The sequence below is a fragment of the Giraffa tippelskirchi genome, chromosome X, assembly GCF_054371585.1.
Source record: "Giraffa tippelskirchi isolate mGirTip1 chromosome X, T2T-mGirTip1v1.2.pri, whole genome shotgun sequence".
Classification (NCBI taxonomy): Eukaryota; Metazoa; Chordata; class Mammalia; order Artiodactyla; family Giraffidae; genus Giraffa; species Giraffa tippelskirchi.
Window position 1 is genome coordinate 122,976,052 of NC_137289.1, and position 14,432 is coordinate 122,990,483.

At 38.9% G+C, this 14,432-nt stretch overlaps 1 protein-coding gene across 1 annotated transcript; it reads right to left on the bottom strand.

Annotated features, from left to right (window-relative positions):
• Nucleotides 1–699: 699 nt before the first annotated feature.
• On the bottom strand, nucleotides 700–5,142 carry LOC145537020 (E3 ubiquitin-protein ligase RLIM-like). Its single transcript, XM_081567442.1, has 2 exons — nucleotides 4,744–5,142; nucleotides 700–2,571 (listed from the first exon to the last, which is right to left on the bottom strand). Exons 1-2 carry the CDS (start codon nucleotides 4,985–4,987, stop codon nucleotides 944–946), a joined length of 1,872 nt encoding a protein of 623 aa, XP_081423568.1. The 5' UTR covers nucleotides 4,988–5,142; the 3' UTR covers nucleotides 700–943.
• Nucleotides 5,143–14,432: the final 9,290 nt, after the last annotated feature.

A 14,432-nucleotide genomic window follows, 5' to 3' on the forward strand; every position in this document is an offset into this window, starting at 1 on the left:
GAGGAAAGATGGTAAGGGTTATTCATTTCTGTGATGCACCCCCTCCAAAACTTTGGATTGGCAGTGGCTGCCATTTTCTCAGTTTATAGCTCTTGTTGAGTGGACTTTTACTACAACTCTTAAGACATTTGTGGTTGCAGGAACTACTATCTCTCTATGCCCCTTCAAACCTAGTGGTTCTAATACTGACTTCTCAGTTGCTAGCCTCTGGGTACTTCATCATCTTTTGGTTTCTCTTCATTATTTACACATTTTAGTCTCCTCATTAAATGATATTCCATCAGTCTTTTAAAGTGTGCCATCAATTTTCGGCTAGGATTCTGAATAATACATTTGTAGTGAGGACTAGGAGAAACTATAAGGTAGTATTAGGGTGGGATAGACTGCTGGAGAGAGATAGGAAGAGAAGGGTTTCAAAGCTTTTTATCGTGTTCTATGAATATAACATGACTTCTTTATGTGAATGACTCTAATATAGTCTTAAATTGCTTCTTAATTATTTAGTTGGGTTCCTGTTTCTTTGTATGAACAACCAGGATTGAACAGGGCTAAGAGATATCTGGGGTTTATATGACTAGAAGATACTACTAGGATCTGTCTGGATTGATTATATCATATTAGAACATTTCTCTCATGGCATCAGGAATACCCCAACCCAGGGCACATACTAAGTTTCTATTGAAATTCAGTGCACTGCCATGGTGTGTAACTCATTTTTATTGTCAGATAGGATAACACTGTTTGACTTTTTAATATTTCCTTTTATTACGGACCAGAAATTGGGGAAAGCCCAATAATTTCTTCAGGAACAAGTAATTCATTTCAGATTGTTACATATAGATTCAGATTGTTATATTCAAACGTAAATAACTGTAAAAGTGGACCCGAGGCAGCTGACTGTTGTTCATCACGGTAACACTTTATATATCTTAGAGTTCAGATCTCACATAGAATGATCTGCCTCAAAGTGATCCACTACTGGCCCACGGCACACAGGACAGGTTGGTTTCTCCACCAGCCATTGATCAATGCATTGATAGTGATATTCGTGGGCACAAGGTAGGACGCGTAGCATGTTGCCTGCGGTGTATTCTGTGATGCAAATGCTACAGACTTTAGGTGCATCGTTCTCTCCAAAAGATCTTAAAGGCAAGTTGTCAATCTGTGTTTCAGTAAGGCCTGCAGGTTGGTATGGGTCATTTTCATTTAATAAGTGAAATTCATCCGGATTAAAGGAGGGCCAAGAGTCATCATCATCAATTATTATTGGGTTCATTCGTCCACCTTCTTGCCTGGTCTCTGATAAGCCTGTTGGTAAGCTTCTTTCTTCACTGTCTGCAAAGATCAGTGAGCTAGTTTCTGAATCTTCCTCACTTGAGCTAGAAATGAGTATAGGACTGGAGGTGATGGTAGAAGCATAATAGGAGCTTGAATCTGATATCAGTACTACAGTTAAATCAGGATAATATCTAGCATTTGAAGCAGAACCAGGTCTTCTTGCACTACCACTAGGTCCATGTGTTTCGTTTGGTGACTCTGCCCTTTCCATGTTTTCTCTTGGAAGTGAGACGCTATGCTCTAAAATACTGTCACTGTCCATAAGATTACTTGAGTTACTAAATCCTGTCATTGTCTGCCATGATCGATTATGAGTTTGAACAGATGTTATATTTAAAATTCTATGAATGGGATTTCTGATGGTATTGACAAAAGCACTCTCATTGGCCTCGTCAGCATGTGAAAACATAGGCTTCAGTTCTTCTTGCTCGCTTTCTGAAGTGGGAGTGTTGTTTGGTGAGTCAGATGTTAACTGAGTTCTACTAATGCTGCTGTCTCTCTGAGAACATGCTCGACAATGAACTCGTCCTACTTCAAGATTGAAGGGTGTGGTTGGATTTGTTTCCCTCACTTCCCAAGATCCACTACTGCACGTTGCGTCTGAATAACATTCTCCATGGATAGCATTCCTAGTTTTAGAAGTTTCAATAAGACCCCTATTTTGCAACTCATGTCCAGGCCTTTGCTGTCTCAATGTTTCTTCATGCTCAGGTCTAGAAAATCTCTCATTCTCGCTTGCCAGAGGTTGTTGAAAAGTCTGAGATGGTATATCTTCATTAATACTTTCAAAAAATTCCCCCATTGAATGTGGAGGTAACCAACTGTCAGGCCTTGCTCTGGTTCTCCGATAGACTGGGCTCCTACTTCTTAGTCTTCTCTGACTTCTGGTAGGTGGAACGTCCATTAATGTTTCTGTTGTATCTTGTTTTGTTGCAGATGATCTTGTAAATAGTGACTCAGATTGTGGATTTTCCACTTGCCTTTGGCTGTCTTCCATCTCTTCTCTTCTGGGAAGTTTTGCAGATGCTATATATTCATTCTCTGGATGTGAGTGTTCATCATCACGGTCATGGTTTCTTTCTAAGCCGAATCTGAGCTCATCACTGTTAGCACTAATTTGGCTCTCTTCTCTCCAAGACTGATTTTCTTTTTGTTCACTTGTCACATTTTCAGTTTGTCTGAGAGTGGTAAGCCAGGATAGTAGAGAGTCATCACTGGGTGCATCATCTCTATCTGTTAATTAAAAAAGTGGGGGGGCCATAAAAGAACTACCAAAATTGGAACCATCATAAAATAGAACTCTGAAAATTTGTTTAAAAAGCAAACGAAAATGAGAACTTAAACACTCAGATGTTTTCAACTGATTTCACATTTACAGAGTTAATAGTTTAAAAGCTTTATTATCTAGATGTATAAGTAAAGGCAGGGAAGTTTCAATTCCATCTGAAAAACAGTACACTAATCCAAGATAAATTTAGAGAGTTTTTTACAAAGGGTATCTGAAGGAAGTCTGTTTTTCAATATTTTGTCATATACACAGCCCTGTATACCACTGTGGGAGGAATGTCAAGAGACAACATTTTTTTTCAGTCTACTGTCAAAACACCAAAGCAATTAAGCAAGGTAAACACCAGTTAAGGTACAGTGCTAGTATTTTAATTCAATTGATATTATTGCCTAATTCTCATTAGTTCCCAACATTACTACTCCTAGGCTCTTATATGCTTTTGATAATGTATAAGTTGTTTTGAAATATAAGATTATTGCCCAAATATAAGCAGAGTTTAAAGGGCTTCCATGGTGGCTCAGATGGTAAAACGTCTGCCTGCAATGCGGCAGACCCAGGTTCAATCCCTGGGTCGGGAAGATCCCCTGGAGAAGGAAATGGCAACCCACTCCAGTACTCTTGCCTGAAAAATTGCATGAACAGAGGAGGCTGGCGGGCTACAGTCCATGGGGTCAAAGAGTCAGACACGACTGAATGACTTCACAATCATAGGTTTAAAAGTATTTGACTTTTGAATACTTCCTAATATTACCAAGATTTTTGACTGGCATTATGCTGAAAGTCAGATCAAATGAATAGACTGAACCTAGCATGGCACATGGAGAAGGCAATGGCACCCCACTCCAGTACTCTTGCCTGGAAAATCCCATGGATGGAGGAGCCTGGTAGGCTACAGTCCATGGGGTCACTAAGAGTCAGACATGACTGAGCGACTTCACTTTTACTTTTCCCTTTCATGCACTGGAGAAGGAAATGGCAACCCACTCCAGTATTCTTGCCTGGAGAATCCTAGGGACGGCGGAGCCTGGTGGGCTGCCGTCCATAGGGTCGCAAAGAGTCGGACACGACTGAAGCGACTTAGCAGCAGCAGCAGCATGGCACATAGGCACATATAAGACCATATTCAAGAACCAAAGTATTATAGTGTCCTCTTCATTAGATAGTAAAATCCTCTATTTCACACTGGGAGAGAAGGCACCAGATCTGAGGTTCCAGCAGGGTTTCTCAGCCTTAGAACTATTTACATTTTGGCACTGGGCAATTCTTAGTTTGGGGAGCTATCCTGTGCATTGTGGCGTATTTGGCAGCATCCCTGGCCTCTGCCCACTAGATGCTAGTAACACGCATGCCTCCCCCTGTGACAACCAAAAATATGTCCAGCTATTGTCAAATGTCCCTTGGGGTGAGGGAGAGCAAAACTGTCTCCAGTTGAGAACTACTTGATTAGAATATAAAATATTTCCTTTTGCTATTTATTTTTACATGTCTGTATAGATAGAGAGGGCTTCCCTCATAACGCAGTTGGTAAAGAATCTGCCTGCAGTGCAGGAGACCCCAGTTGGATTCCTGGGTTGTGAAGATCCGCTGGAGAAAGGATAGGCTACCCCCCCTCCCCCCTGTATTCTTGGGCTTCCCTTGTGGCTCAGCTGGTAAAGAATCCACCTGCAAAGCGAGAGACCTGGGTTCCATCCCTGGATTGGGAAGATCCTCTCCATGCCAGTATTCTGACTTGGAGAATTCCATGGACTGTATAGTCCGTGGAGTTGCAAAGAGTCTGACACGACTGAGCAACTTTCACTTTCATAGATAGAGAAAATAATTTGGGACATAGGAGGAACTTTCCACTGAGGTACAAAACCAAAAAACAAACAAAACCCAACAGTCTGCTTCACACTGTTTCCCAATTAAAACAACCCAAACGTGAATCAGGAAAATAAAACCTACCCTGGCATTCTCCCCGCAAACCAAGTAAATGTCAGTTCTTTTTAATGAGAAGTTCCTTACCAAATAATTTATGCCACGTCTGTATAATTTACTATTTAGTCTCATGAAGTGATTATTTAATACTATGAAGTTCCTTTTTCATCCCATTCTATTCCCCCCAAAGAGAAATATACCTGTATTTTCATCTGAGTTTTGGCGTAGGTCCTCTTTCATTAATCGAAGTCTCCTCAGCAACTCTTCTTTTGTACTTTCACCTAGGGGGCCGAGGAAATTTTTGTCCCTCAAAAGCATGTAATCTTCTTCTCTCAGATCACCTACAAATCGGTAGTAATCGTCTACTTGAGCCAATCGGTCTATCTGAGCTCTGTGTTGGACCGGAACTCTGTCTTCTTCATCGTCGGAATCTGAGCTTTCCATCTCGATGAACAAGTGGGAAATTATCTGAATTTCACGACATGGTGCTGAAACTCAGAAACCACGGTCAAGTAGTCTTTCGTTTCTGCTTCCACCTTGGAGTGACTGGAACACACGCAGTCGGATTACCCTCCGCCTGGGTTCCCCGCTGCTCCACTACTTTGCTATCGCACCTCAGCTCTGTAGCCTCTGGTGAGGCAATAATTGAGATACGCCTCTACCTCATAACTTGCTTAGGCGTTGCCTAGGCATCCATTGTCTTCCTTACGTAACTGAGTAGGGACTGGATTCAGGTTGGGTTTCATTTCATTCAAAAGCAGCCAATATTTCTGAGAGTTTATAATGTACCAAGCACCATCCTTCACCCTCCACCCCTGCCCCCCGCAGCCTATTCTCAGGCTTTCAGAAGGCTTTTTCATTCGCTACATTTTATATGACAACCTGCTTCAAAATGCCATGCCAAAGTCAGCTTCATTAAATATTGCATTTCTCATTTTCAGGGGCCAAGGGACCACTGCCTTTTCTCCTCGTGAATTCCTCAGATCGTAGACTCTCACTAGGAAAGTAGTTCACAATTTTTGATAATTTACCAGGGTCTTAGTTGAATCTCTTCAGTGTGTCCTCTCCCTTTTAACTCTTAATGGCTTCATCTTACATTATAAAACCCCTCAATCCTGTTTCAAACAAACAGAAAACACCAAAACTTGGGCAGGCTTTTCTGCTCATCCAGGGAATTTCTTCTCCACAAAAGCATTTGGTTTCATTTTTGTCCTTGTGTCTCTTGCAAACGAAACTAGTCAGACTATCACAGGAACTTTAAAAAATGGATCCATAATATTTATTTTACCTATGGTAATGAGTACTAACTTTGCTGATTTTGTTCCATGTATCTTGGTGCTACCCGGATGGCTTTATTTATTGGTGAAAATAAACTAACACTTATTTGTAACACTATCTGAAGGAGACCTCTAAGAATTTCTGGACTCGTTAATACTACCAGCCCCACTTAACACTTGTTTGAGAGTTTTTCATTCAAATTATTCTTGTAAAGACAAGATTTGGCCACTAAATGTGGGATTATTTAATTTGATTTATTTAATAATTAATCCATCCAACATAAACTGGTTCAGTTATTGTCCTAGCCCTAGAGATATGTCAATTGTTGGAGCAGTTTTTATTCCCAAGTGATTCACACCAAGTGAGGCAAACATCATCTAGAAACTATCAAAACACAGTATATTTTAGAATAGATTTATATATTGTTTTATTGTGTAAGTACAAAGAATTATGCAACAATTATTTAATGGGAGTTGGGAAATGTTTCACAGAGGTATTATATTTAAATTGGAATCTTTAAATATAGTTGTTAGTTTCTATAGATGGAAAATGGCAGTTATGTGTTGGTAGAGAAAGGCTCTGTCAGAAAAAGTAGACTTGAAAGACCTTGGCTTATTTGGGCAACTGTGGCCTCAATTTTGGGGTAGGGGTTGAAACATGCAATTAATCTCAGAAAAGGTAACTGGCACAAACTATAAATTGAGTTTTGAGTTTTTTGAATGTAAGAAATAGGATACTGATTAAGATGTTTTGGTATATTTTGAGAACAAGCAGTGGATTTTATTTTTGCCTGCTTAGTGTCCCTGTAACATACTTGTGCTGAGAACATCCTGATTTTCATGGCGGAAAAACTCATTCTACAGTCTTAGTCCAGTTGGTTTATGTTTAGCTGAATTCACTACCATGGCTAAAGGAAAGGACATATGGTGCAGCCATGTCCAATCAGCATATCTCAAATTGGCTACGATAATTGGTCAAAACATGAGCATGTGAACAAAAGTACATTTAAGAGCTAAATCTGAAATGTTAGCTAGAACTACTGAAAATGAGAAATCCTTTTCCACTGGGGTTACCAAGCTGGTGAGATATAAACCTAAAGATGCTTGTGGCTATGTTTTATCCCAAGAATGAGGAAAATTGGCATAAATAGACAGAGGAAAACAAAGATGGAGAAAGAATGAGATAGTTGAGAAAAAAAAATAATTGAGCAGTACCTGAAGCTAGATGTGCCTCAGGATTTTTAGATCTTTAAAACAATGTATTTCATTTGAAAAGTATAAGATTATGATTGGAAGGCTCCTAATAATTGTTTTAGGAGAGTAATATGATTGGTGATGATGTAGTAGTAGTTGTTGTTGTTAAGTCGCTCAGTTGTGTCCCACTCTTTGTGACCCCAAGGACTGCAGCATGCCAGGATCTCCTGTCCTTTACCATATACCAGAGCTTGCTCAAATTCATATCAATTGAGTCAATGATATAGTTGGATGTCAGAAAGTAAGTTGATGGCGGGGGGATCAGGGAATAAGTGAAATAGGTGTGGGAGATTAAGTGGTACAAACTTCCAGTTGCAAAATAAAGAGTCAAAGAGATGAAATGTACAGTATGGAGAATATAGTCAATAGTAATATAATATTTTTGTAGGATGAAAGTTGGTAACTAGGCTTGTGATCATTTTATAATGTACAGAAATATCTAATCACTATGTTGTGTACCAGAGACAAACAGTGTTGTAGGCCAAATATATTTCAAAAGACAAACAAACAAAGTCATAGAAAAAGAGATAAGATTTGTGGTTACCAGAGGTTGGGGGGAGGGTTGGATGAAGGAGGTCGAAGGGTACATACTTCTCGTTAGATGATAAATACGTACAGGAATGTAATGTGCAACATGATTAATATAATTAAGACTGCTATGTTGTATATGAAAGTCGTTAAGAATAAATCCTAAGAGTTCTCATCACAACGAAAAATATTATTTCTCTTTTATTTTCTATCTATATGAGGTGATAGATGTTTACTAAACTTATCATGGTGATCATTTCATGATGTATGTAAGTGTAGAACAAAACTTGCCACCTCAAAATGTTGCTTTGGCATGTAGATTATTTCAAGCTGGGAAAAAATAAAAAAATCTAGGCCCAAAACCTCAGGAAGAAACTTTGACCTTGCTCCTAACTGCCTAAAAATTTTAGATAAAAGGGCCTATTCCCCGATAGAGCAATCACCAGAGATATCTACAAAGAATATGGCTAGTTGTGGTTGGGAAAACACAGCAGAGCCTAGAGATCTAAGACTGTTCTGTGTCGTATTGTCTACATGGCCCATTTGGCAAACATTTCCTTTTCCATCTTCATATGAACCACTTTGCTCTCCTTTGAAGTCTCAAATACTGTCCATGACATCCTCTTTTGTCTTTAGTCAAGGATGGTATTTAAGGTGAGGGTTTCAGTCTTTTGGGTTTTTTGGATTTCCTGGGTCTTTCTCATATGTTCATGTTATTAAATTTTGATGTTTTTTCCAGTTAATTTGTCTCATGCCAATTTAATTCTTAGACCAGCCGGATGAATCTAGACGGGTAAAGGAAAATTTCTTACTGCACAACATAATTCAAATCATTATGCTGTGTGCCTCAAACTTAGTGTTAAATGTCAGTTATATCTCCAAAATCTGGTAGAAAAATATAAATAATTTATAATTAAGTTACCATGTAAAATTTATTTGCTTTTGTCCAGTCTATAAAATTAGTATGTTCATATAATTTCAATTTAATTGTGTTTAGTTTTTATGAAAAATTCAGAAAACAGAATATTTCTGTCATTCATATGTTTAATAAGTATTTATTAGGCATTGAAATTGTGTAAAGTTGATAGAAATGAGTAATCATTTTCAGTTGATTATGAGTGAGATATAGTTATGACATTGATATAATGTTAATATTGTGGGTAAATTTCCTACCTCTTTCTACCTTGAGATCCTTTCAAAGTGTCCTTATATTTGCACATGTTTCATTCATTATACAATGTATGCTGATACCTTGGCCCAGTAATACTCATTTAATTCTTATATGAGGAGAAAATATCCTGAGGTGAAATATCACTGAACATTTGGTTTATATTAAGAAACAGAATGCTCCTGGTGGGAACTAAAATGTCTTTCACTGATACCTTAATAAAGAGTGAGATAATGTTATGCGACCAGTTAGCTTCCTAGTGGGATTTTTAGGATGCCTAAGTCACGAGATATCTTGAGTAACAGGCAAGTTTGGCCTTGGAGTACAAAATGAAGCAGAGGAAAGGCTAACAGAGTTTTCCCAAGAGAACACACTGCTCATAGCAAACACCGTCTTCGAGCAACACAGGAGAAGACTCTACACATGGATATCACCGAAATCAGACCGATTATATTCTTTGCAGCCAAAGATGGAGCAGCTCTATAAGTCAGCAAAAACAAGACCAGGAGCTGACTGTGGCTCAGATCATGAAGAGCTCATTGCAAAATTCAGACTTAAATTGAGGAAAGTAGGGAAAACCACTAGACCATTCAGGAATGAAAGTGAAAGTGAAAGTCACTCAGTTGTGTCCAACTCTTTGTGACCCCATGGACTGTACAGTTCATGGGATTCTTCAGACCAGAATACTGCAGTGGATTGCCTTTCCCTTTTCCAGGGGATCTTCCCAAGCCAGGGATTGAACCCAGGTCTTCCGCATTGCAGGCAAATTCTTTACCAACTGAGCCAGAAGGGATGCCCAAGAATAATGGAGTGGGAATGGAGAAGCCTATCCCTTCTCCAACAGATGTTCCTGACCCAGGAATGGAATCAGAGTCTCCTGCATTGCAGGTGAATTCTTTACCATCTGAGCTATCAGGGAAGCCCAAACATTCAGGTATGACCTAAATCAAATGCCTTACATTTACCCAGTGGAAGTGACAGATTCAAGGGATTAGATCTGATAGAGTACCTGAGGAACTATGGACAGAGGTTCCTGACGTTGTACAGAGGGCAGTAATCAAGACCATCACCAAGAAAAAGAAATGCAAAAAGGGAAAATAGTTGTCTGAGGAGGCCTTACAAATAGCTGAGAAAAAAGAGAAGCAAAAGGCTAAGGAGAAAAGGAAACAAATACCCATCTGAATGCAGAGTTCCAAAGAATAGCAAGGAGAGATAAGAAAGCCTTCCTCAGTGATCAATGCAAAGAAACAGAGGGAAACAGTAGAATGGGAAAGACTAGAGATCTCTTCAAGAAAATTAGAGATACAAATGGAACATTACATGCAAAGATGGGCACAATAAAGGACAGAAATTGTATGGACCTAATAGAAGCAAAAGATATTAAGAAAATGTGGCAAGAATACACAGAAGAACTATACAAAAAAGATCTTCATGAACCAGATAACCAGGATGGTGTGATCACTCACCTAGAGTCAGACATCCTGGAATGTGAAGTCAAGTGGGCCTTAGGAAGCATCACTACGAACCAAGCTAGTGGAGGTGATGGAATTCCAGTTGAGCTGTTTCAAATCTTAAAAGATGATGCTGTGAAAGTGGTGCACTCACTATGCCTGCAAATCTGCAAAACTTGCCAGGGGCCACAGGACTGGAAAAAGTAATTTTTCATTCCAATCCCAAAGACAGGCAATGCCAAAGAATGTTCAAACTACCACACAATTGTACTCATCTCACACATTAGCAAAGTAATGTTCAAAATTCTCCAAGCCAGGCTTCAACAGTATTTGAACCGAGACCTTCCAGGTGTTCAAGCAGGATTTAGAAAAGGCAGAGGAACCAGAAATCAAATTGCCAACATTTGTGGGATCATTGAAAAAGCAAGAGAGTTCCAGAAAAACATCTACTTCTGCATCATTGACTAGACTAAAGCATTTGACTATGTAGATCAAAACAAACTGTGGAAAATTCTTCACGAGATGGGCAGACCACCTGACCTGCCTCCTGAGAAATCTGTATGCAGGTCAAGAAACAACAGAATCAGACACGAAACAATGGACTGGTTCAAAATTGGGGAAGGAGTACATCAAGGCTGTATATTGTCACCCTGTTTATTTAACTTCTACGCAGAGTACATCATGCAAAATTGCGGGCTGGTTGAAGCACAAGCTGGAATCAAGATTTCTGGGAGAAATATCAATAACCTCCGGTATGCTGATAACACCACCCTTATGGCAGAAATAGAAGAGGACCTGAAGAGCCTGTTGTTGAAATTGCAAGAGGAGAGTGAAAAGGCTGGCTTAAAACCCAGCATTCAAAAAGTGAGGATCATGGCATCTGGTCCCATCACTTCATGGCAAATAGATGGAGAAACAATGGAAACATTGAGAGACTTTATTTTCTTTGGCTCAAAAATCACTGCAGATGTTGACTGCAGCCATGAAATTAAAAGATGCTTGCTCCTTGGAAGAAAATCTATGACCAAATTAGACACTATATTAAAAAGCAGAGACATTACTTTGCTGACAAATGTCTGTTTAGTCAAAGCTATGATTTTTCCAGTAGTCATGTATGGATGTGAGAGCGGGACTATAAGGAAAGCTGAGCACCAAAAAATTGGTGCTTTTGAACTGTGGTGTTGTGGAAGACTCTTGAGAGTCCCATGGAGTGCAAAGAGACCAAACCAATCATTTCTGAAGGAAATCAGTCCTAAATATTCATTGGAAGGACTGATGCTGAAGCTGAAGCTGAGATTCTTTGGCCACCTTACGTGAAGAACTGACTCATTGGAAAAGACTCTGATGCTGGGAAATATTGAAGGCAGGAGGAGAGGGGACAGCAAAGGATAAGATGGTTGGATGGCATTACTGACTTGATGGACATGAATGTGAGCAAGCTCAGGGAGTTAGTGATGGACAGGGAAGCCTGGCGTGCTACAGTCCATGGGGTCACAAAGAGTCGAACGCGACTGAGTGAGTAAACTGAACTGAACTGGAGTTTATCAGTATTAATTTGCATGCTAGGTGTGTAGTTATGTGTGTGTGTGTGTGTGTGTGTGTGTGTGTGTGTGCATGTTTGGTTCAGTTAATAACCAGTGACTTAAGTGTGGTTTCTGGATACTAGTGAAAGTGCTGGAATTTAGCAGTCTTAATTTGCATGCTAGGTGTGCAGTTATGTGTGTGTGAGTGCATGCATGGTATATGTTTTCCATATTTATAAAGTTTTAACAGATGTTTGGTTCAGTTAATAACCATTGACTTAAGTGTGATTTCTGGATACTAGTGAAAGTGAAAGTCACTCAGTCGTGTTTGACTCTTTGCCACCCCATGGACTGTAGCCTTCTGGCTCCTCTGTTCGTGGAATTCTTCAGGCAAGAATACTGGATTTGTTAGTGCTTCCCTTCTTCAGGGTATCTTTTCAACCCAGAGATCGAACAAGATTTCCCGCATTGCAGACGGATTCTTTACCATCTGAGCTACCCTTTTGACCACCTCCTCCAATTCCCCTTCCCTCACTCCCCACCCCTCCTTCTCCTACCTCTGGTAACCACTAGTCAGATCTCTCCTTCAATGAGCTTGGTTTTTTGTTTTTTGTTTTTTTTTTAGATTCCACATATAAGTGAAATAATCAAGTATTTGACTTTCTCTGTCTTATTTCCGATTCTCACTGCCCAATTCTCTTTATCTGAGAAAATGACTAAATCAGTTGTAGACAAAAACTATTGTGTTATAGGAATTCAAAGTTTGAGATAAACTGCATGCATACCACAGAGGAACTTTCAAAATTTCAGTGAACTAGGTCTCTGTTACTAGTATCCAGCTGAGCTACTCACTGAAAACATATTTCTCAGAGTATTCTTTACTTTAGAGTCTTCCTTTTAATATTGGTTCCCAAATATCACAATTGATGTTCCCAAACCTCATTTCAATTCCATGTTTTTAAAAGCAATATACTGAGGCAATGAGATATACAGGAAAGAGGACTGAGTTGAGAATTTAGAGACTTGGGTTGAAGTCTAATCATTAATCCATTATTTACCCAAATACTGACTCTTTCCAGGCTCCAGTTTCTTAAATTGTAATATGTGAAAATTGAATCTATTTTTCATGGTTTGGTTCAGTCAGTTTCTCAGACAAACAGTACTGGGCATTGAGAATTGAAAATAAGACCGTGAAAGACAAATATTTTATTATCGCACTTTATGTGTAATCTGAAAAAAAAAAAAAGACAAACCGAAAAACCAAGCTCATTGAAAAAGACACCAGACTAGTGTTTACCAGAGGTAAGGGAAGGAGGGTTGGGGAGTGAGGGATGGGGAATTGGAGTTAAGTGGTCAAAAGGTACAAACTTCCAGTTTTAAGATGAAGAAGTACTAGGGATGTAATGTACAACGTGACTATAGCTACCACTGCTGTATGATATACAGGAAAGTTGTTAAGAAAGTAAATTCTAAGTATTCCCATCACTAGAAGCAATTATTTTCCTTTCTTTTCTTCTTTCGTTTTTATTGTATCTATATGAGCAGATGGATGTTAGCTGGACCTATTGTGATAATCATTTCTTGAGATATATAAATCAAACCATCATTCTGTACGCCTTAAGCGTATACAGGGATGTATGTCAATTAGTTTTCAGTAAAACTGGAAAATAGAAAAAAAATAAAGAAAATAATATCTGAAACAGAGTGTCCAATTGGCAACCATGAATTAAAGAGAAAAGGTGGAGTGGGTTACAGTTAGGACCAGTAATGCTGAGATAAATTCCAAAGCCAAGCTAGGATTAACTGTCTCCCAAAACATTCATTCAACGCCAGTAAGTTAAAATAGAGTACTGAGCCAAAGAAGACAATTCAAAAAGATTCAGAGCAGAGCCACAGTAAAGTCCTACCCAGCTTGGGGATCATAGCCATAAGGTAGTAGCAGATGTGTGTGATATCGATTTTAACTTGCTAAATTATGTTTATACCTTGGATCTCTGGAAGTTGGTAGTCAATTGTTTTGATATCTTTGTTTATAATACATATGAGATGTATGACCTCAATTATCTTTTCTGTTTCATACTTTTATGAACGACAATATAATCACAAGAAAATTGTTTAAAACACCAGGAAAATGTTTGTTCAGAAAATACAGTACATACACAAACAAAAAGAGATAGCATGTTATTAGCACTTAGAAAATAACAAATTCTTAGCATCTTTCGTATTTAAGTTCGTAACTGAAGATGGTCAGATTGACCACTTTGGGTGTGAAAGGAGAAAGTAAAGGCACATTTATTTTAAGTTCACCTGCTCGATGTCTTCACTGTATGCTCCCTTATATATGCGAGGCCTGGGCCTGCGTGACCGCAAGCACAGTTGTCAGGCGTTGTAACAAGCTGGATAACCATTTGTTTCTGCTCAGCACATTACCTTTCCATAGGAGCAATCAGCGGAAAACGTGAAGTAGCCAAGCATTCTGTACTACAAAACACCACCTTAACAGTTAATCGTCATTGCCCAACTGTTGCACAACTGTGTCTACTGCACAAAAATACATGAAACTAGAAGTATCTTTGATAAATAATTCTTAAAAAAAATATTTTCACCTTAAATTTCTCTGTATCGATGCAGATCCAGATTACCATTTAAATCCAAAGGTAAGTAACACATGTACATACACTTATAATA

What these genes read in the sequence shown, in the direction of transcription:
- LOC145537020 (XM_081567442.1), bottom strand. Translation starts at nt 4,987, where the DNA reads ATGGAAAGCTCAGATTCCGACGATGAAGAAGACAGAGTTCCGGTCCAA. An exon ending in AAACTCAGATGAAAATACAG is followed by an intron (nt 2,572 to 4,743) that starts GTATATTTCTCT and finishes TTTAATTAACAG; the next exon opens with ATAGAGATGATGCACCCAGT.